This window comes from Penicillium lagena (genome assembly GCF_028827675.1).
Source record: "Penicillium lagena strain IBT 129212 chromosome Unknown utg000006l_segment0_segment0, whole genome shotgun sequence".
In the NCBI taxonomy this organism is placed as follows: Eukaryota; Fungi; Ascomycota; class Eurotiomycetes; order Eurotiales; family Aspergillaceae; genus Penicillium; species Penicillium lagena.
In genome coordinates, this window is record NW_026623227.1 from 1,377,443 (window position 1) to 1,399,984 (window position 22,542).

Here is a 22,542-nt window from a genome sequence, read left to right on the forward strand (position 1 = left end):
GGAGTAGCCTGCAGAACACCTCGGTGGAGGATTCCCGGACACGAAGACGATCTCGGCTGGCGTGACTCGTCGGTGTTCTTTCTCCCTTGACGCGGCCGCGAACTCCTTCCCGTCCCTTTTTTTCTTTCTCTCACACTGCCACGCCCAAGCCACGACAGCCCGGGCGAATCTATTCTGTCGACTGCGCATGCGTTCGCCATGTGCGCTTAGTCCTCCGCCTCATCTCAGTTTCCTGCCCTCGCTTTCCGTTTTTCCCGCCTACCATCACCACCGGCTTACGGCGGCCGCTGACCACGACAGAGAGTTCGATTTGACTCGCCATGTCCAAGCTTTCCTCGTCTGACACCCCGGGCAGCAGTCCGGCCGGTGGGAACTCGGGCGCTACGTCCTCCTCGACCTCGAAAGAAACGTCGCCGCCGAACGCCGAAGTCGAAATGAAGAACATGCGACCCGATGGCTCCAAAGGCTCCGTTCCGGTGGAAGAAGATATCATGCAGCTGGCGCGGATGGGTGAGATTGGGGCCATGCAGAACTTGTTCACGGCCAAGAAATTCACGGCGAACCACCGCGATGAGGAAGGCATCACTCCGCTACATGTGCGCTTCCCCCCGTTGGTGACCCCCCGGAGCCCAGATCGTTTGCTGACAGTGTGTGTATCGAAAAGTGGGCCGCTATCAACAACCAGTATGCCATGTGCAGATTCCTGCTTGACAGCGGCGCCGACGTAAACGCCAAGGGAGGAGAATCCGTGGCCACGCCGGCCATGTGGGCGGCCCAACGCTGTCACTACTATATCGTTCACCTACTGCTCAACCACGGTGCGGACCCGCTCCTGACCGACGTGCAAGGGTACAACATCCTTCACCTGGCGACGATCGACGGCAACGCCTTCCTGCTCGTGCTGCTCCTACAACAGGATATTCCCGTGGACGTGGTGGACCAGCAAGGCCATACCGGATTGATGTGGGCCGCATACAAGGGATACCCGGCGTGCGTGGATCTCTTCCTGCGATGGGGCGCCAATGCGAATGCGGTGGATGAGGGTGGACTGAGTCCTCTTCACTGGGCGTTGGTCAAGGGCTCGTTGCCCTGTGTCCTGAAGTTGCTGGAATATGGAGCGGACCGGTTTACGAAGACAAGAGATGGCAAGTCCCCCACAACGGTGGCTCAGGAGATGAACACGCTGCGGACATGGTACCGCGCACTTAATGAGCGCGGTTTCGACGCCGACGGCACCCAAAAGGAGATGCCGCTGGGGATGGCCAGCTATGTGCGCAACAAAAGCCTCATGGGCAAATTTTTCTTCATCTGGCCCTTTTTCACCGTCTTGATTGCCATTTGGATTTTGAGCAACATGGTGATCTTCATTGGCGTCCCGCTCATGCTGCTGGTGGTATTTGGGATGCAGTGGATGGCGCAGCAAGTTGCGAACAAAGGCCCGTCCGAGTATCGTGTTCTTCAGAAGACAGTATGTCTCAAGTCATCCCAGTGCCGAAGAATTTGTGGCTGATTTGATATCTTTGCAGCCGTATCTAGCCGGTGTTTTTGCCGGTTCACTGTTCTGGGTGGGCTTCCGATATGTGTTCAAAGTATTGCCCGGTATGTTCTCGGTCAAATTTTGAAGGCCATAGGAAGCAAGACTGACAGATGAATTAGCGACTTATTCCTCGTCTCCAATCTTGAACATTCTTTTTGCGGTCTTCTTTGGCTTGACAGCTTATTTTTACATCATCTCGATGGTCGAAGACCCGGGCTACGTGCCGAAGCTGGGCAGTCGGAACCAACAGAGGGAGGTTGTCAAGCAGCTTTTCGAGCAGTGGAAGTTTGACGAGGAGAATTTCTGCGTTCCATGCATGGCAAGAAAGCCGCTGCGGAGCAAGCACTGCCGGCGCTGTGCACGTTGCGTTGCAAAGCATGACCAGTATGTATTTTCTATTTGTCTCTCTTTATGATAGTCGACTAACCCCTCAAACTAGCCATTGCCCATGGATCGACAATTGTGTTGGAGCCAACAATATCCGCCATTTCGTGTTGTACATTGTCTGCCTTGAAATCGGCATCATTTTGTTCGTCCAGCTTACTATTGCATGTGAGTATCAGCTTCTTCCCTTCTGACTTCACGGGCTGACACAACAACCTAGATATCAATACTCTTACCGCACCTATGAACGTTAAGTGCAATGTCATCAATGACACGCTGTGCGACTACGTGTCTCGTGACACTTTTACCCTGGTGCTCAACGTCTGGATCACTCTGCAGCTCATCTGGGTGACGATGCTGTGTGCGGTCCAGCTGGTCCAGATCTCTCGCAACCAGACTACCTACGAGAACATGAGGGGCAACTCGATTGACCGTTCGTACCCGAGTTCGCAGGCTTTTGCATCGGCCATGACCGCAGGAACCACCTCACTGGATGCGGCTGGCCTCTCAGCTTCGGGCCAGGGCCCCAACCCAGCCCTGGCACATCCTCATCCCCCCCGGCGGCGACACGGCTGTCTCCAACAGTGGTCATCTCTGCTAGGGATCGACACTTTCTTTGCTACGGCGCGGCATACTGCTCGAGACGGGCTGGGCGAGGGGCGTGGGTCGTCACGGCCACAAAATCCTTTCTCGCGTGGCGTGCTGGGTAACTGCCGCGACTTCTGGTGCGACCCGGCCCCTCTTTTCGGGAAACGCGAGTCTGGGTCTGGCATGCTTGGAGGCGAGGTGGTGAACTATCACCACATGTACGAAGTCCCGATGCGCATGCGTAGCGGAGGCAGTCGATCGCGCGAGGGACCTGGATACCGCAGCGTGGCCGACGAGGACCCAGAGCATATGGTCTGAGTAGGCGTGTCATTTTTTGTCCTTCCTCTTTCTTCTTCTGGGAGCATTTACCTGGGGCACGCGACATGGATCTCACTTTTTCTCGATGCATTTAGAGAACTTGTACAGTTGATGCTAGATAATAATGATGTTTCTTTTTGAGCCGTGCCTCTGTGGTGTCAGGGATAAGGAAGCTTAGTGTAGATCTAGACATGTACGATCAGTGCATTCGCTGCTAGCCGCGGCATCACACACCGGCAGCATGCAGGCCAAACAAACCCCCGAGGTGTCCTCAGGACCTTCCGGTATACCACGCACTCGGGAGATGGACTTTGCTCCACCTGTGCACGACTGTCACATCGGCCGATCTCGATGCCGGCCATCTCATCACCCAGTCGGCTGCCAAGCGCTTTGTCGAATTGTGGATTTCGTCATCCCTACGGCCGCTCTCCGATTACTCTGCGGGTCTCGGGAGTTGAGAAGCGGGCAGAGCAGGAGACCGTCGAGTCCACTTTCTACGCTGTTAGGTAAGAGATTGACATGACCGACGCCCTAGAATAAGAACCGAGATGTAGGGCCCGCCTTGTACAGCACATAACATACACATTATTGCCATGTTCGAACTGAATTGGCTGGAAGTCGGACCTCGCTATTACGTACAGGGGTTTTTCGATCAGATAAAAATTTTCTCGCGCATGTGCGTTATCTGATGCGCCACCGACCCACATCCAGACAACCAAATCATGCCGTTTCAGCCAGTAATTCAATCTGCCAAGCGTCGGCCATGACACCTCGGGCGGTTTAGTTCTCGCTTGGGAATTGCAGAATGGATCTAGAAGAAAACTAGTACCCGACGGTAATAATTAACAAGCCTAATTTACTGTGTATGGACCGTGTTTTCTCGGATTCCTCCGTCTCCGCCAAACAACTTCAGATCGGCATCACGCCACGGATGTCTCGGGCTTTGTAGTCTGAAATTCACACAAAATACAGGAGGCCAGTAGTCTATCGCATACAATATACACTCGTACAGGAGAATAGCGGCGAATAACACAAGACAAGTCTAATTAGGGGAATCATCATCAAGCAGGTGAAAACACCCCACCAATACTTTTTTAGTTCTACCAGGACCGAAAGAGATCGATGTTCTTCACAGCATGGCGCGCAACCGGGTGTCTTGCACCAAGGTCCCCGAGAGCTGATCTCCAAACAGGGAGCTGACCATCTCTCCGCCCCGGACCGATAAAACCGACAAAAGGCTGTCGGAGAGGCCGTGGGTTTTTTCATTGCAACCCTGCAGCCAGATGCCGGCCTGGAGACTGACCTTGCTGGGATCTAGCTCGACGCGGTAATCCCTGCCAGGAATCCATGCCGTCTGGCCGGCGGGGCGCAGTGCGCGCACCTGGTCTAGCAGCTCTTCATGCGCATCGCGCTGATACCCCGTCGCCACCATCAGAGCATCCACCTCCAGAACTTCTCGATCGTGTCCCATGGGGACATCGCGACGCGTCGACCGGACGTGGATGCGCATGCGATTCGCTGGGTTGTGGTGCTCAATGCGGTCGATCTGCCGTTCTGGCAGGATGCGGTGTTGCCACTGCTTCTCGTCTGCGTTCTGCACCCGCTGCAGGTACAGGTCATTGTAAATCTGTTCGATCAGCTCCAGACGGACCACGCTGTAGTTGGTAGCCTTGTCTGTAGCAATGGCGCGACTGCGCTCTTCAGCGGACAGCTGGAAGAACTTGTCCACGCGCTCGGGGTTGAAGATTTCATTCACACTAGACAGCGAATCAGCAAAAGTTCTGAGATTTTGGAAGAAGGACGCACAAGGGAGAATCATCACTAGGCCGGAGAGCCGAGTCACGCAGGACCAGTGTAGTACGCGCGTTCGGATACCGGCGGTGCAGGTCGTTGAAGATCTCGGCCGCGCTCTGGCCGCTGCCCACCACGGCAATATTGTAAGCCGCGGACTCGTTCTTCAGCACGGCGGGCAGCCCAGTACAATACTTGGACGAGTGCATGATGCGCGGGTCTCGTGGAAACCCTTGGGGCATTTTGGCCTTGCCACCGATGGCGATGACCACTTTGCGAGCCTGCCGCGAGATGGTCTCGCCCGTTCCAACATTGCGCGAGTGGACGATGAAAGATTCCGCGGCACCGTGTGCATTGGTCTTTCCGGGCACCACCTTGACGACCTCCTCACCGTAGGCGACGACATCCTCAAAGCGCTGGGCACACCAGCGCATATAGTCCTCAAACTCCATTCGGGCTGGCAGGAAGGTGCCTAGGTTGGTGAAATGGACCAGGCGGCCCTTGTGATGGAGGTAGTTTAGGAAGGTGAAGCTGCTACGCGGATCGCGAAGGGTCGCCAGGTCCTTCATGAAGGAGATTTGCATGCGCGAGCCGGGAACCAACATGCCCGAGTGCCAGGCGAACTGTTTCTGCCGCTCTAGGAAGCACACCTTGGGTTTCCAGTTCGGATTGGCGAGCGAGTAGTTCAGCGCGGGGTCCATGGCATCATGCAGCGCAATGCCGATGGCCAGGGATGCAGGGCCGAAGCCCACACATAGCAGGTCGTGCATCTCGTCCGTGGGCGTCGAGCCCAGCAGGGGCCGGCCGGAGGGAATTTGCTCGCGCGGCTGCTCCATGTCGTCCAGGAAGCTTAGTTCGGACTTCTGGATGAAAGGATCTATGGTAGTCTAGTGCAGAAATGGAGGGAGGGAGATATGTAGCTTCGGGAGCTGACGGGCCTCGGTGGCTTTATTTAATATTATGAAGAAGAGCAATTGCAGCAGGAAAAACCTTCCCGGTATTAATCCAGTGCCTTGTTAGACCAGGCGAATTCACGTCCGCTCCACCACAGACCCACGAGGCGACTGTCGGAAGCAAGCGACCGGGGTGGGAGATGATCGTGGTACGAGACTTGGTATCTCTGTAATTATTGAGCGGATCAGATAAAAAGGGTGGATACGAGGACTGGCCAACGGGAGCGGGCGAGTCGCGCAAAGGATTAATGGGTGTGATAATTCCCAGGTTTCGTCCGTTTATCAATCAGGAGATCCGCTAGAGCTTTTTTTATTTCCCATCCTGCCTTGTTCGGTGCCCGATATTTATGTCTGGAAGTTTATCTTTTGCTCCACCGCATGTTCTCCGTGGTCTGTCTGCAACCCAAAAGGACATCCCTGCTATGCCGGCTACAGTAGATAGATAGAGGCCCCGAGCACCCCGAGCAGGCAACAGCACGAGGGCGATTAGTAAAGGCTGCAGTTGAACGTGAAAACAAGAGTGGCCCGACTGGAGCCCGATGTCGGGGACGCAAGGACGAATTTGTCCATCTCTACGACCAGAACACCTTGGCAGGTGGAGACGAGTGTTTTGCAGCCCGGGACGGTGCTTGGGCCCTCGCGGTCAAGGCGTGGCCAAACCCAGTTCGGTCCGATCGGAGCTAAGTTCGTGAGTGAGCGTTAGGGCACGTCATCGAGACATATTTCCTGTTCCTATTAGGAGAATCGTACCCAGAGCGGTCTTGGAAATAGCATTCTTGGAACAAGAAAACGAATTACAACCAACGCACACAGAACGGACCCGCCGATGCCCTCGGACCTCGATGCCATTCCTGGTCATTTATTCATAACCCTACCCACTCCGACTACTGTCGCCCACACTTTTCGGTGCTTGTTTCGGTGCTTATGCACGAAAATCATCCGAAATAGGGCGGGCCAAGTTGATGATCGGGGGTCCCTGCCCATGTTTATTTTTCCTTCCGCCCTTGTGCTTTTGACTTTGATGTTGCTTATCCTGCCCACCCTTCATCTCCATACCACGGACCTGTGCCCTGCCGCGACGAGCAGACAAGAGCAGCGAACCACTTGCATAAGCTCCTGTGACCCGAGCAGCCACTCACGTTGTTTCTAATCAGCGGAAAGTTTGAGCAGCCGCCGACAGGAACATGCAGTGACCGCAACTCTTTCTCTCCCTCTCTCACCATTGTGACTAGATGGTCATGGATCGATACACGCAATTCCCCGTCAGCGACGGCGAGGCAGAGGTGCCTGCTATTGTTCCATGGCAGCTGGGTGAGCTATTCCTGCCATTAGATGTTTATGTCTTGTCATGGGCCAGCTTATTACATGCCTTTACGACGGACGGGCATCCGGTATTCTGGTTGAACACGAAGCCGGTCAAGGTGGACTTGTCGACTCATGCTATCCAGCCGGCTGTGCTGGATGCAGCCTCTGATGCTTCTGACAGACATACGGCCGTTATTATTGAGGCCAATCCGTCATCCACGCAGGCACCAGCATCAGGTGCCTTAACATGGATCCTTGATCCAACGACGCAGTCGGGTGTGTTGCGCTCGACGGTTGTGGATGATTCATTTTTGCACCAGCTGGGCAGGCAGCTGAAGCAATTCGTGCGAAATCAAGCGGCGCAGGTGGGCATTCGGGTGAAATTGTCTGCCTCCGAGCTGCCGGAGATGTCAATTTTGAACCCTTCTCCCTCCATTCTAACAGGGCCGCAGCTCCTGCACCAGCTTGTTGCACGCACGGGATCTGATGGCTCCAACAACGCCATTGAGTTTCTGGCTGCAGATGGGAAAATCCGTAGCTTGCCATATCACGCCTTAGATGCCCTCTCTACGACACTAGCAGCTGAAATCACTCGAAGCCTAGCCTCGGCAGATGATTCCAAAAAGCGGGTAGTGCCTGTGCTGCTACCCCAGTCTGTTGAGCTGTATATTTCTTGGCTAGCAATCCTCAAAGCAGGCGCCGCATTCTGTCCACTGAATACTGACGCACCCCCGGACCGGATTGATTTCATCGCCCGGGATGTAGCGGCCTCGGTCATCGTCACCCAGGGTGCTTTAGCTTCAAGAGTACCGCAAGACGAGCATCTGAGCGTCATTACTGTGGATGACCTAGAGACAAAGGATTCTATTACCACGATTGAGTCCTGGAAAAAATTATCCTCTTCTGACCTGGCCTACGTGATGTATACCTCCGGATCAACTGGCCGCCCCAAGGGTGTTGGGGTTTCTCATCTGGCCGTCACTCAATCTTTGCTTGCCCATAATGATTTGGTGCCCCCATTTAGACGATTTTTGCAATTTGCGTCTCCCACATTCGATGTCTCAGTTTTTGAAGTTTTTTTTCCCCTGATGCGAGGAGCCACTCTCATCAGCTCCGAGCGGGAGCATATGCTCCTTGATATCTCTCACGTCATGACAGAAATGAAAGTCGACGCCGCCGAGTTGACTCCCACGGTTGCGGGCGAATTGCTGCGCACACGTGCGGCGGCTCCATCACTCCGAGTCCTGCTTACTATCGGTGAGATGCTCACCAGACATGTAGTGGAGGAGTTTGGCCACTCGCCCAACTCGCCTGGTATCCTGCATGGAATGTATGGACCAACAGAGGCCGCTATTCATTGCACTGCAGCTACCAATTTCCAAGCGAACGCTCGCGTCAATTTGATCGGGAAGCCGTTGAAGACTGTTTCCGCTTATATCATGTCCCTCGACATTGAAGACGCGCCATTACCTGAGGCGCTGCAGCCCGTTCCACGGGGACAGATTGGAGAATTGGTTGTGGGCGGATTTCAGTTGGCAGATGGGTACCTGAACCGGCCTGAAGAAAACGCAAAAGCTTTCATAGATCACCCCTCGTATGGCCGGCTCTACCGAACGGGGGACAAAGCTCGGATGCTACTCACAGGAGACATCGAGTGCTTTGGGCGAATTTCCAGCGGCCAAGTAAAATTACGCGGCCAACGGATTGAACTTGGGGAGATCGAGCATGTTATCTGTAGGGCGCCAAATGTTCGAGCAGCAGTGGCCATAGTGTGCGATGGGAGCTTGATTGCATTTGTGCTCGTCAATGGCGAAAACACAGCCGATAGAGTGCTCCGAGATGTCTGTCGTCAGTGGCTTCCTCGGTTTATGGTGCCCGGAGAATTCGTGCTCGTCAATCAATTACCGCGGCTTCCATCAGGCAAAATTGATCGCAAGGCGCTTGAGGCGGATTTCGCCCAACACCGGCGTTCTACTCAATCTGTGGACCAGCCACCATTCAGAGATGCCATCGAAGAGACGATCATCACAACCATCGCTGATGTATTGGGCACTCGACCTTCACAAACAGAGAGTTTGGTATCAGCGGGTCTTGACTCCTTGACTGCCATCCGTCTAGCCTCCCACCTATTGAGCGCTGGAATTCGCCTTCATGTGGGGAATCTGCTAGAGGCCGACTCTGTGGATGGGATATGGCAGCGGGCCAAAGAACTGGAAACTTCCCAACCACCCGAAGACATGAACGACAGTGTCCAGAGAATTCGTCAGTTGGTTGCAGAAGCCGGAGCTGCCAGAATGAACACCCTGGGACTGGGATTGCATGTTACGGCAGTCAAGGCCTGTAGCCATATCCAGCAAGCCATGTTGTTGGAGACGGCTCGAAATACGAAAGCATACTGCAATTGGGTCGAGCTGGACTTTGACTCCTCAATCAGCCTGGAGACTGCCAAGGATGCATTTATCAAACTTACACAGCACAATGACATCCTGAAGGCTGGCTTTGTGGAAATTGGGTTGAAAGATCACTCCTACGGCCGCTTTACTTGGAAAAATCTCGACGAGCACTTTTTCCAGACGTGTGACGAGCTAGACTTCGACGCGAGCTTGGGCGCAGAACATGATCTTTTACATCCTTTCAAAGTCCAGTTCAAGACAGAGAATGACAAGTTGAGGGTGCTCGTGCATATCCACCATGCCCTATATGATGGATGGTCCTGGCAATTGATGCTCAAAGACCTTCAAAGTATCCTAAAAGGAGAGGGGCTTCCCTCTCGACCAACTTATGACATCGTGACGGAATTTCTTGTCGAATACAAAATGCGTGAATCTGCGACGGAATCTTCAGTCTTCTGGCGCGATCAACTCCAGGGATTTTCTCCCGTATCTTTCCCCAACTTCTACGGAAAAGACGGAGTCTTGCCCGGCACGGAGGACGCCACACGCGTATTAGATATCTCCATGTCGAAACTCAATGAAGTCTCCCAGCTTCTTCGAGTGAGTAGACAGACTATCTTCCAGGCTGCATTCTGCTATCTACTCTCCTCTTATCAAGGAACTGGTGATGTTGCGTTCGGCACCGTCTTTTCAGGCCGAACATTACCAATCAAAGGAATAGAGGCAGTCCTAGGACCCTGTATCCAGACCCTGCCAACACGCATGAATCTCGACGAAATGCAGCATATAACCGATCTTCTGCTGGCAATTCAGAATATGAACCGCAAGTCTCTTGAGCATGGTAGCCTCCCTCTCCAAGATATCAAGAAGGCTTCAGGGTTAAATCCCAGCAGGAATCTCTTTGACAGTGCTCTCGTGTGGCAAGAAAGTATTTGGGCAGATAAACATCAAGACACCTTCCAAGAAGTAGGTGCCGCGGAATTCTTGGAGTTTGCTCTTCTTCTGGAATTCGAGCCCCGAGAAGATCACATTTGTGCAAAGGCAACATACCAACGATCTATCTTGCCCCGTGAACAGGCGGAACTCCTCTTGAAACAGATTGATTGTGTGGCATCTGTGCTTATCGACTCGCCAGACCTCCCGATTCCTGATATTTGCAACCACTTCCCGCCGTCAGTTTTGTCTATGCACAATGCAGATTTTGAGACAATGGTCAACTTTCCAAGACTTGCATCTAGTGTTGAACACATTTCTTCTGTCGACCCGTCTCGTCCGGCCATTGAACATTTGCTTTCTAAAGAGCCGGAATCCGTTGACCTCGAAGTTCAAGCCATCACTTATGGTCAATTGAACACGAAGGCAAACCGCCTCGCACATCATTTGTCGCAACTCGGAGCGACCTCCACCGACTTGATTGCAATCTCTCTTGAAAAGTGTCCGAATCTGTACATCTCCTTGCTGGCAGTTGCCAAAATTGGAGCTGGCGTTGTGCCAGTGGATATTCGAGCTTCATCTCAGGCGCTCCAGGCCATTCTGGGGATGACCAGCTTCAGATTCTGCATCGTTGATTCTCGGACAGAACGCGGGTATTATTGGGGTGCTCAGAACTCCGTGCAAACAGTTCGAGCCGACGAACCTCTAGATGGTTACCCTGACAGAAACTTACCCACGATTAACGAAGATTTCAATGTTGCCTACATTGAAACCATATCAAGGAGTGACGATCCAATGTCCCTTCTTTCCATTTCTCATCGTAATTTGCGAAGCAGCTTTTATGCGTTTGAGAATTCATATCCCAGCTTTCAGGGATCGAAATTGCTTCAAGCCACTTCCCCTGTATTTGGTGGTGAGTGTTTTTCTTATGCATATCTTCCTTCTCGAAAATGACTTAACAGTTTACTAGCCTCCATCTTCGAAACCTTCTTCGCATGGCATATGGGAATGACATTATGCTCAACATCGGACGAATTCATGACGAGAAACACACAGCAAGCCATCAAGAAGCTGGGTATCACGCACCTCCATCTGACTCCTGTAATGGCCTCTCGTATAAGACCACAAGATGTCCCCAGCGTGCAGTATTTGTTCACTTCTAGTGAAGAATTGACAGCGAAAGTCCATCGGGACTGGGCTGGAAGGGGTCTTTGTCAAGGTAAGTTCAGAAATTGGCCCTTCTCTAATCCACTGTTCCCTCTAGTTCAGATTTAAGTGGTTATTATCGAATTAGGTTATAGCGCTCGTGGACTGACTTACTCCTGCACCATCTGCCCGAAAATTGAGCCGTCGACCTTGGTTTCGAATATTGGCCGGCCACTCAAGACCACATCTGTGATGGTTGTAGCAGACCGGAAAACATTGACGCTACTTCCTCGTGGCGCAGTTGGAGAGTTGTGCATTGGTGGTGAACAAGTTGTAAGGCATAACAACATTAACAACGCTTGAGTCATGTCTCATATATTGTATAGGGCCAGCGCCTCTCCAACTCGGAAAGTTCCAGGGCGGGCCAATTCATTGAACACCCAGACTTTGGCAAGATATACAGAACGGGCGATTTCGGCAGGCTTCTCCCAGATGGATCTCTCGTTCTCGCCCCTAGACAGGATCATGGCCAACAAGTTGCTCTAAGTGAGATCGACAATGCTCTTTTGTCTTTGGAAGAAGTTAAGGATTCCGTGAGCATGATTCTCAAAAGTCCGAATTTCGACCAACAGCAGGTGGTCACTTTTTGGATCCCTTCTCAAAGCGTTCAAGAATCCAACGGCACAGGGCGACTTGGAACAATCATCAACAGTTTATTCAAAGAGCTCAACATGAAGCTTCCGTCGCATAGGATTCCTTCTATTCTCTTTCCAGTGGATGAGATACCCATGACTGACTCCAGAAAGACTGATCATATCAAGTTACAACAACAGATTGAAAAGGTGAAGCCAGAAGATCTCCAGTCCTTTTCATCAACTGCTGGTATCGATGGCACCGATGATGCTTTCACTGATACCGAGAAAACAATAGCAGCAGCGCTATCAGCAGTCACCGGTACCTATTTGCATAGCATACGCAGAACCACATCATTTTATAGTCTAGGATTGGAATCACTGTCGGCCATATCTTTTTCACGCAAGCTCTGGGAATCAGGTTTCAGTAGGCTGTCCGTGTCAACGATACTGCGCCACGACTCTGTTGCTCAACTTGCGGCGGTGATTTCTGAAATGCAAAACAAGCACCAGCCCCGCAAGTCTTCCCTGCATGAGTCGGTAACAGTGCTTGATGAAAGCTTCATCCTTCGAGTTAAGTCTGAATTTGATGTTCTCGGGAGATCTGTACAGCACGTCTACCCCTGTACACCGTTACAGGAAGCTATGCTTGCGGCTGAGTCTTCTGACAATCACTCAACCTACTTCAACCATCTTTTGATTCGAGTTCACACAAGCAATCATCGACTCAGAACAGCGTGGGACCAGATGCTGCAGAGACATGAAATATTCCGGACCTGCTTCAAGCCAACAAGTGATAAGCGGTTTGCATACGCTCAAGTTGTGCTGGACAGCGCAAATTTGCCATGGTCCGAAGTTGAGGCCTCATCTTATGATCTTAATCAAGAGGTCGACAAGCAAAAGGCAGACATTCAAGGCCGATCTCCTGTCGATGGGGAATTGCCTTACTCCTTGACCTTACTCACTGACTCAACAACGCAAAAGACATACCTTCTTTTGTCAATTCACCATGCCCTATATGACGGAGAAGGCATAAAACAGTTGTTGCATGAGCTACAGCTCTCACTGTCAGGTCGAGTACCATCACCGCGAACACCATTTCGCCATTTTGTTGAGTATATGATATCTGCTGATTCTGGAGTATCAGATGAGTACTGGGACAAGTACTTATCCGGCTTGTCTCCAACATTACTGTCTGTGCGTCAGAACGACCAAGAGTTTGGGGAGGAGTTAGCCTCTCAGCAAATCCATATGACTTTGAACACATCTCTCGAATCGCTCAAAAAAACATGCAGGAGCCTCTCCGTTACACCGTTGAACGTGTTTCATGGCGCATGGGCCAAATTGCTGTCATTGTACGCAGGCTCGTCCGACGTCTGCTTTGGAAATGTGTTCAGCTGTCGCACTGTGCCTTTAGAGGGCGCAGATCGAATTATCGGGCCTTGCTTCAATACACTACCGGTGCGGATTAAGCTTCCTTCTACAGCTACAAATGGAGACATCATGAAGTTATCACAGAAGAGCATTAACGACATCCTGCCTCATCAGCTGAGTCCTTTGCGTCGTATCCAACGACGAGTTCTTGACAACGGCAACCGGCTGTTCGATACCTTGATCATTCTCCAGAACGGAAGCACCAAACTGGACTCGCACATTTGGGAGCTGCTTCGTGACGAGGGAAACATGGGATTTCCTTTGATTTGTGAGATTGTTCCCGATGATGTAGACAATAGCGTTCGCATTTGTCTTCACTTTCAGACCACCCATATTTCACACAACTCAGCAACACAGGTTGCCGAGGACTTTGTGGCCCTCATTAACCACACAACACGGTATCCTTCTGCTCAAGTTTCAGACAAGCAATTCCTGAACACAGAAATTCCCCAGCTGTTTGCACACAGTACAGCCCAGTCAAATAAGTTCATCGAGTTTACTTCAACCACACCTCGTGTACCCCGCCAGTGGTCCTACCAGGAGGAAGCGGTACGAGACATCCTTTGCAAATTTTCTGAATTTGACAACGATGGCATAACGCAAGAAACGACCATCTTTCAGCTTGGCTTGGATAGCATCAATGCTGTTCAGATAACTGCGATATTGCGTAGAATGGGTTACAGAATCTCCGCTGGTGAGCTTCTCGAGGTATGTGGCTGAGAGATTGTTATCAAGGAATTTCTAACTGAAGAGGTATAGAGTGCTTCCATTGAACGCATCGCCTCGTTGCTAAATCCTACCGAGAAGAGCACCAAAGACGATCAATTTGATTTTTTGAACTTCGAAACTCAATATCTGCACACTGTTTGCGAGCAGCTTCATATTCCTCAACACAGGGTACAGTCTCTGCGTCCCTGCACGCCAGTGCAGAATGGCATGTTAGCGATGTTCAACAATTCTAATGGCGACATGTACTTCAATCGAATGACTCTGAAGTCTTCGCGGCCTCTTGATAGATCATTACTCAAGAAAGCTTGGTCTCAGGCAACCGCTCGGCACGAGATGCTCCGAACTGGCTTTGTTCAACTGCGAGATCAACAGTACCCGTTTGCTATGATCACCTACCATCAGAGCATAGGTATCCCATGGCATGAAACATTGCATGATGATGCGCACTTGACCGAGAATGAGGTCCTCAAGAACCTCCACCAACCACCGTGGAGCATTGCCGTCGAGTGCTCTGACACAATTACAACCATGCATTTCTCCGCTCTCCACGCCATCTACGATGCACAGTCCTTGACATCAATCTTTGCAGATGTTGCAACAATGTACGAAGGAAATGATTTGTCGGCACCTCTTTCCATCACCGAAACACTTGGTCCCATCTTGGTCGAGAGCCGGAAACAGAGCGAAACTACACAAGAGTTCTGGCAATCTTTGGCCTCAGAAGTGCTGCCCTGCAAATTTCCCGACCTGCACCCGATGCGTGTCGAAAACAGAAACATCCTCGAAAATTCGATTCAATGTTCACTGTCTCAGAAGGCACTCGATGATGTCTGTCGAAAACTTGGTGTCACGCTACAAGCAGCTGGACAGGCCGCATGGGCCCGACTTCTTGCTGCTTATACCGGCGAGCCAAACGCTGTATTTGGAACTGTGCTCTCTGGTCGAAACTTGTCAGCTGCTTCCTGGGAAGCCGTTTTTCCGTGTCTGGTTACGGTGCCAATGCCTGTACACGTTGAAGGCACCAACCGTGAATTGTTGGACCGGACACTGAAGAGGAATGTATCCTTGGTGAAGAATCAGTTTACCCCATTGTCAGAGATTCAACGATGGCTGGGGGTTGATGAGCCTCTGTTTGATTCCCTCTTCGTTTATCAGAAATTTGCATCGGTCACAGAACGACCCGAGGCATGGGAGGTCGTCGATGTAGCGACAAAGATCGATGTATGCATTCTCAAATTCCCAGTCTATGAGATACAGCTAATGTCTATTTCTAGTATCCTGTTTCCATCGAGTTGATTCCACAGTCAACCAAGCTTGAAATCCGGTTAAGCTACAGGAGCGACATTGTTCCCCCAGAACAGGCACAGATAATTCTGAATCAGTACGACAAACTTCTGGAAAGCACTCTCTTCTTGCCAGATTCTGATTGTGGCGATTACTCGTCTATTGGTCGCGGGCTGCTTTCAATCACGTCTGCGAAGGAACCGAGGATAGAATCCCCAGTCTCTTTATTGCATCAGTTTGTTGAAAAGAACGCCGAGAAAATTCCAGAAAGGACTGCATTCGAATTTGTATCGGGGTTCGCGGGAGATACCTTACAAAAGAGGACATGGTCTTACAGCGAATTGAATGATAGTGGCAATCGAGTTGCTCGGTTCCTTCAGGTAAAGGGAGCTACTCCTGGAAGCATGATCGCGATATGCTTCGACAAATGTCCCGAGGCGTCGATGGCAATATTGGGTATTTTGAAATCTGGTTGCGCTTATGTGGCCATTGACCCAACAGCACCAGTCTCTCGAAAGCAATTTATCCTGGAAGATTCGGGCTCGACGCTTCTGCTTTGCAATTTATCCAAGCGGACAGAACTGGGGGGTCTATCTGATGTTGATATTCAGTTCCTCGATGAACCGGGTCTACTTGATGGGTTTCCTTCAGCACAACCTCTTTTGTCTCGAGAAATTCAGCCAGATGATACATGCTATTGCCTGTATACATCTGGCACGACCGGAACACCCAAGGGCTGTGAGATCACCCATGACAACACCGTGCAGGCAATGTTGGCTTTCCAAAGACTTTTCTCACCACACTGGGATGACCACTCTCGGTGGCTGCAGTTTGCGTCCTTTCACTTTGACGTCAGTGTCCTCGAGCAATATTGGAGCTGGAGCGTTGGGATTTGCGTCACATCATGTCCTCGGGATCTTCTGTTCGAGGACCTGCCGGGCACAATACAAAAGCTTCAAATCACACACATTGACCTCACCCCCAGCCTAGCAAGACTGGTTCATCCGGCCGAGGTTCCTTCACTTTGTCGAGGAGTATTCATCACTGGTGGTGAGCAACTGAAACAAGAAATTCTCGATGCATGGGGGAAATACGGAGTTATATACAATGGTTATGGACCGACAGAAGTGACTATTGGATGCACCATGCTCCCCAGAATGTCTGCCAACGACAAAGCTTCAAACATCGGACCACAGTTTGACAACGTAGGATCATATGTCTTCTGTCCAAATACGACAACACCCGTTGTGCGTGGCGGCATTGGAGAACTATGTGTATCTGGACCTCTGGTCGGAAAAGGCTATTTGAACAGGGCAGAGTTGACTATGGACCGGTTTCAGGTTGTGCCTGAACTTCAAGATCGCATATATCGCACCGGCGATCTGGTTAGGATCTTGTATGATGGCAGCTTTCAGTTTCTAGGTCGCATCGATGATCAAGTCAAACTCCGCGGGCAGCGGCTTGAAATCGGAGAGATCAACGAAGTGATCAAGCAATCGACCCCCGAGGTGAACGAAGTGATCACTTTGGTTATCAAACATTCTAAGCATTCCAAGGACCAGCTTGTCTCCTTTGTCACCAAAACAGCTAGAGACCAGAAGAATTCTCGCGCTGTGGAAGTTCGTCCCTCTGAAGCTGACGGTACGTTGCTATCAGCTATCAAGACTGCGTGTCACACACATCTTCCTGGGTACATGGTGCCAACACATGTTATTCCTATGACTCGCTTCCCTCTTTCTGCAAACAACAAAGCAGATATGAAGGTCCTGAAGAGCATCTACCAAGAACTATCTCTGGAGGACATACAGAAACTAACGGCATTGGGTGCTAATCGAGACACGAGTAACTCACAACAGCAGAAAATAATATCTGTCCTGTCCGAACTTCTCGGATCCTCTGACCTGACAATTTCTCCGTGGTCGAGTATCTACGAATTGGGACTTGACTCAATCTCGGTGATAGCATTTTCCAGGAGTCTGAGAGAGACTGGATTTTCCCAGGCTCAGCCTTCATTGATCATGAAGCGTAAGTTTAAATTTCTATTAGAAAATCGTGGCCTCTTGACTAATTATTCCCAAGACCCGACGATTGCAGGCATGTCCTCAGCTCTTCAGATGTCAACATCACCATCCGGTTTGCCAGATAGTCTCCACAAGCGAGCCAAACAGGGTATTGAGGCTTTTGTCCACAAGCATACACACCTGGTCCTTGAGAGTATTGGGGTTCTTGACAATGAAGTTGAGAAGATTGCCCCCTGCACACCGCTCCAAGAAGGCATCATTTACCACTTCTTGTCTAGCAACACGTCTCTGTACTGCTCATCCTTTACTTTCGAGCTTGAAAAATCGATTGATCTTCAAAGACTGCAGTCAGCATGGTCTCAGGCTCAGCAGGAGGTTCAGATGCTGCGAGCTCGGTTCTCGCCATCCCCTGACGGCTATGCACAGGCCATTCTGAAAGAGGACAGTCTCCCATGGTTTTATGCCACCACGCCACGAGAGGAAGATATCAAAAGATTTCTGAAACAGAGACATCAACAGTGGGTTTGGGGCCTCGGTGGTCTGTCGACAAATCTTTGGGAAGTTGGCGTTGTTGGCTTTTCTGACAAATGGGTTATGTGCCTGAATATTTTCCATGCTTTGTACGATGGCAACAGCATGGGTCTTCTCCTCAGCCTTGTTGCTCGTCACTATTTGAATCAGTCCAAGTCTGTGGCGCGGCCACCAAGTTTCCTTGACATGCTGCATTTGGGCCCCTTGTGCAGAGACCCTTCCGCCGAAACATTCTGGAGAAAACATCTCGCAGGATGCGAGAACCGAGTTCTGGTGGAGTCAGATCATGAAAACAGCGCATCAACAATTTACAAGACGCGTATAAACACGACTGAGCATGTCGATCGCCTCAGGCAATCGCTCAATGTCACAGAGCAGGCTGTTCTTCATGCCTGTTGGCTTCTCACTCTTCACCAACACTACTCTTTTGTACCACCACTCGGTATCATTGCGTCAGGAAGAGTGATTGATGTTGCAGGCATTGACAATGTTGTCGGACCTTTCTTCAATACTATCCCAAGCAATGTTCAATTGCGCGGTCTGGAATATTGGTCCGACATTGCTCTGAAGTGCCACGAGTACCATGTATCCACGCTTCAGTACCAACACACTCCCCTGAGGGATATTGTAAAGTGGCTCGGGAAAAATTCCGATGAAAAGCTTTTCGACTCTCTTTTCGTCTTCCAGAGGGAGACTAACGATAGCCAAGCGTTCACGGAGCATTTATGGCGCCCGCTCGACTCGGAGGCTCAGCACGAATACCCTCTGGCCTTCGAGATCACGCGCCATGGAAATGAATCACTGACAGTAACGCTTGCCGCAAAGAGTCAAGTTCTATCACCAGATGCGGCGCAGCAGGTACTCAGCAGCTTCGAGCGGCTTTTGTTCGACTTCGCCAACAATCCCAAACGACGATTGCCTCAAATCAATGGGGTGCACCAAGAAGATCACCTTCAAAAACATGGTGAACTGAAGAAGCCGCGTGAGGTCGTGAAACGTTTTGTTGTTGATGGTCCAGTATTTCAATGGACACCTCAAGCTTGCACAATCCGCAAAGCCATTGCAACTCTGGCTGGGGTCGAGCACCAATCTGTCTCCGAGGACGTGTCTATCTTCGAAGTAGGTCTTGATAGCATCGACGCGATCAAACTGTCTTCACTATTGAGCAAGTCAGGAATCAAGCTTCCGGTGAGCACCATCATGCGCCATCGAACTGTCAAGACCATGGTCGGACAACTGTCAGAGACAAACCGCCGCGTGCAGAATGGCACATATCCTTTGCTGGGCAAGATGGAAAAATCTTTGACAAGATTCCTGGAAAGAGAAGGGCTGCTAACTCAGGATTTTCGTCGAGTTCTTCCTGCTACCCCGATTCAAGAAGCCATGGTTGCAGAAATGGTTGCATCTGGCTACAAGCACTATTACAACCACGAAATCCTCCAGCTTGAGCCCCATGTAGATCTTTCACGGCTTCAAGAAGCATGGCAAGCTGCTGTGAGAGCTCATCCAATACTTCGTACCTCATTCGTCGAAGTCTGGGACCCAGAGATATACACTTCGTACGCTCAGATCGTCCACGGTGAGGATAATCTCGACTTCCAAATTGTGCACCTGCGTGGCGTGTCTGTGAATACCATAATAGAGGCACATCGTTCAAGGGCTACCACAGACCTGGCTTGTCGCCCACTCGTGAGCATCACAGTGGCTATGGATGGGGATATACGTTACCTTGTTCTATCAATTGCACATGCTCTCTACGATGGCTGGTCAATCAACTTGCTCCATGAGGACGTTGCCAGATGTTACGCAGGCGAGGGTTGCAACCGCCCATCAATCGATAGCATTCTTGAGCAGATAGTATCCTCATCTGGTGATCGTGCTTCCAGATTTTGGAGAGCAACGCTGTCCAACTACAGACCAGTGGCCTTCCCACGAAGTGAGAATGCAGGCAAGGATGAAGATGTGGTTCACCGTGCTGAGGGATCCCTTTCTGTCCCACTCAGAAAAGCAGAGGCTTTCTGCAGGCGTCATGGTATCACTATGCAGGCACTTTTGGTCAGTTGCTGGTCCCTTGTGCTCGCAGGCTATGTCAAAAAGCTGGATGTCGTCTTCGGTCTCGTTCTTTCTGGCCGAAATGTCGCCGGCTCTGAGCATGTGATGTTCCCTACAATGAACACAGTAGCCATGCGTGTTGTTCTCCATGGTACCTGCTTGGAACTGGTGAAATATGTGCAAGACACCCTTCTGGAGATGTCAGAACACCAACACTTTCCTCTTCGACGCGTAAGACCGGAAACAGGGCCACGCCAATATTTTGACACGCTATTTATCTACCAGAAGAGACCTATCGAGAGTACTGCTCAAGGACCGAAGCTGTACACCTCGACAGGAGGTGCGTCCGATATCGAGTATCCCGTCTGCGCTGAGGTTGAAGGCGTTGGGGAAACCCTTGTGGGCCGAGTGGCTTGTCGGGAGACTGTTCTGGGAGAGAAAGATGCTTTGAAGCTGGTGGACCAGATGGCACATACACTTTTGTCCATCGTGGATGATCCCAACCAACAAACCGTCAATTTCACAAGAGAGGGCTTGAGCATATGTAGAGGCCCAGTGTTCCAGGACTCCTCAGCTGGAGTTATGGATGTGGCCGATGCAAAATCCCAGGCACCGCATTCAACTGAGTGGTCTCCCATTGAGTCCAGGATCCGCAATGTCCTTTCGACTGTCGCTGGAGTTCCAGAGGTCTCGATTGACAAGAGCGCAACTATATTCCAACTGGGACTGGACAGCATCAGTGCTATTAAAGTTGTGGCCCTTCTGAAGAAGCAATCCGTCAAGCTTGCTGTCAGTGACATTGTCAAAGCTGGAACAATTGACAAAATGGCCAAAGCAGCAAATGTTGCCCAGATGGAGCTCACGACGGCAGAGATATCTGGCGCTCTCTGCAGCTCACTCAGCGGGATAGATGTGAAGGCACTGGCGCAGTCACATGGCATTGATTTGCATCTGGTTCAGAACACTTTCCCTGCAACAGCGGGACAATCATACTTTCTGTCCATGCACGCCTTAAACCAGGAAGTGTTCTATCCGGTATTTTACTACCTGGCATCGAGAGAGCTGAGCGAAGAGCGGCTAGAAAGAGCATGGGTTACTCTCATAGACCAGATGCCCATCCTCCGGACTGTCTTCATTCCTACGAGAGACTTTCCACGACTGCCATACGTCCAAGCCGTGTTGAACTCGGTACAGAATCCCGTTGTCTGGCACCAGGAATTCCATAGCCATATGATTTCGTGCAATACGCAACGAGGTGTGGGCTCAGTATCAGTTGAACTACGTGCGTGCCATACATCCCAAGGCACAGCGCTCGTACTGCAAATTCACCATGCACTTTATGATGCTGTCAGTCTTCCGTCCATGATTGGTAGACTTGCGATTCTTTACAGTCGAGGAGAGGAACAGGAACCTCACCGTGGCTCCGTCGACATCTCACAGTTTGTGGCATTCCAGCTTGTCCGTTCACCGGTGGATACTCGGCGGCAATTCTGGCAGGAATACCTGGGCCAATTCTCAACCGACAAGACCGCCGTGCCACAAAAGTCTAAATTTGGCGTCATCCACCAGTACTACCGCCCAGGTCTGGTTTCAAACATAAGTAGGCTTGAAATAGCCGCTAAGCGCCATGGTCTCAGTGTACAATCCATCTTTTTGGCCATTTACGCTCGTATCCACACTCGAATCTTCATTCATGATGATAAAGACCAGCAGAGCTTGATTGTTGGGTTGTATCTTGCCAATCGATCTTACGCCGCTGAGGGATTGTCTGAGCTTGTTGCGCCTACTGTCAACATTGTCCCACTTCGGCTCGATGCCAGGATCACCGATAACCACGAGTGCCTCTTTGCTGCAGCTGGGAGAATTCAGAATGACATCAATGAAATCAGCATGGTTGATCATGCTGCTGTCTCTCTTGGAGAAATTGCTGAATGGACAGGCGTCCGAATTGACACATGCATCAACTTCCTGCGATTACCCGAGTTGGATGATACCAGCAGCCACCCGAAGGAAGGCGCAAAGGTTTTTTTCAAAGCTATTTCTCGTGAAGAACTCGAGGGACTGCGGGATTCAAGTCACGGCGTGTGTCACCAAGCCCGAACTAATGGTGACGTTGCAGCCGCAACACCACCCACCCCAACAAGTGGACTTGATTCCAACACTTTGGCGGTTATTCAAGATGTTTACCGAGTGAGTAATCTGATGAGCCTTACGCTACTAAATGAACGCTAATGCAATTTCAACAGCCTACTCTCGACGTGGAGGCCGCCGTTCGAGATGGTCGGCTAGACTTTGGTCTCTTTGGACCTGACAGTCGACTGGATCGTGCCACGGCAGAGCGAATAATTGAAGATGTCCAACAAGAGATCAGTGCATTGGTAGACACACCAGGCCCAGCCATGTCGATAGAAGAGGACCAGAGAAAGCATTAGACGACGGCGTACTTTGGGATTGCTTGTTTTGGTAGCATTGTTCTTGAATACTCCCTAGATTAGATGAGATGTCTCTGAA

The 22,542-nt window shown here is 50.9% G+C and overlaps 3 protein-coding genes across 3 annotated transcripts; 2 read left to right on the top strand and 1 right to left on the bottom strand.

The window, feature by feature from the left end:
- Positions 1-320: 320 nt before the first annotated feature.
- On the top strand, positions 321-2,827 carry N7510_008703 (ankyrin repeat domain-containing DHHC palmitoyltransferase family protein; the record flags this gene model as incomplete). Its single annotated transcript, XM_056980628.1, has 6 exons — positions 321-614; positions 665-1,468; positions 1,527-1,599; positions 1,657-1,921; positions 1,977-2,089; positions 2,142-2,827. 6 exons carry the CDS (start codon positions 321-323, stop codon positions 2,825-2,827), a joined length of 2,235 nt encoding a protein of 744 aa, XP_056830837.1.
- Positions 2,828-3,956: 1,129 nt separating this feature from the next.
- N7510_008704 (lysine N(6)-hydroxylase/L-ornithine N(5)-oxygenase family protein) lies at positions 3,957-5,505 on the bottom strand (the record flags this gene model as incomplete). Its single annotated transcript, XM_056980629.1, has 2 exons — positions 3,957-4,584; positions 4,634-5,505. Coding segments are annotated over 2 exons (1,500 nt in total), but the record flags the coding sequence as incomplete, so codon positions are not given.
- A 1,298-nt stretch (positions 5,506-6,803) lies between these two features.
- On the top strand, positions 6,804-22,463 carry sidC (nonribosomal siderophore peptide synthase SidC; the record flags this gene model as incomplete). Its single annotated transcript, XM_056980630.1, has 9 exons — positions 6,804-11,115; positions 11,173-11,421; positions 11,497-11,681; positions 11,735-12,302; positions 12,351-14,122; positions 14,174-15,364; positions 15,418-17,452; positions 17,507-22,221; positions 22,278-22,463. 9 exons carry the CDS (start codon positions 6,804-6,806, stop codon positions 22,461-22,463), a joined length of 15,213 nt encoding a protein of 5,070 aa, XP_056830839.1.
- Between the last annotated feature and the right edge of the window lie 79 nt (positions 22,464-22,542).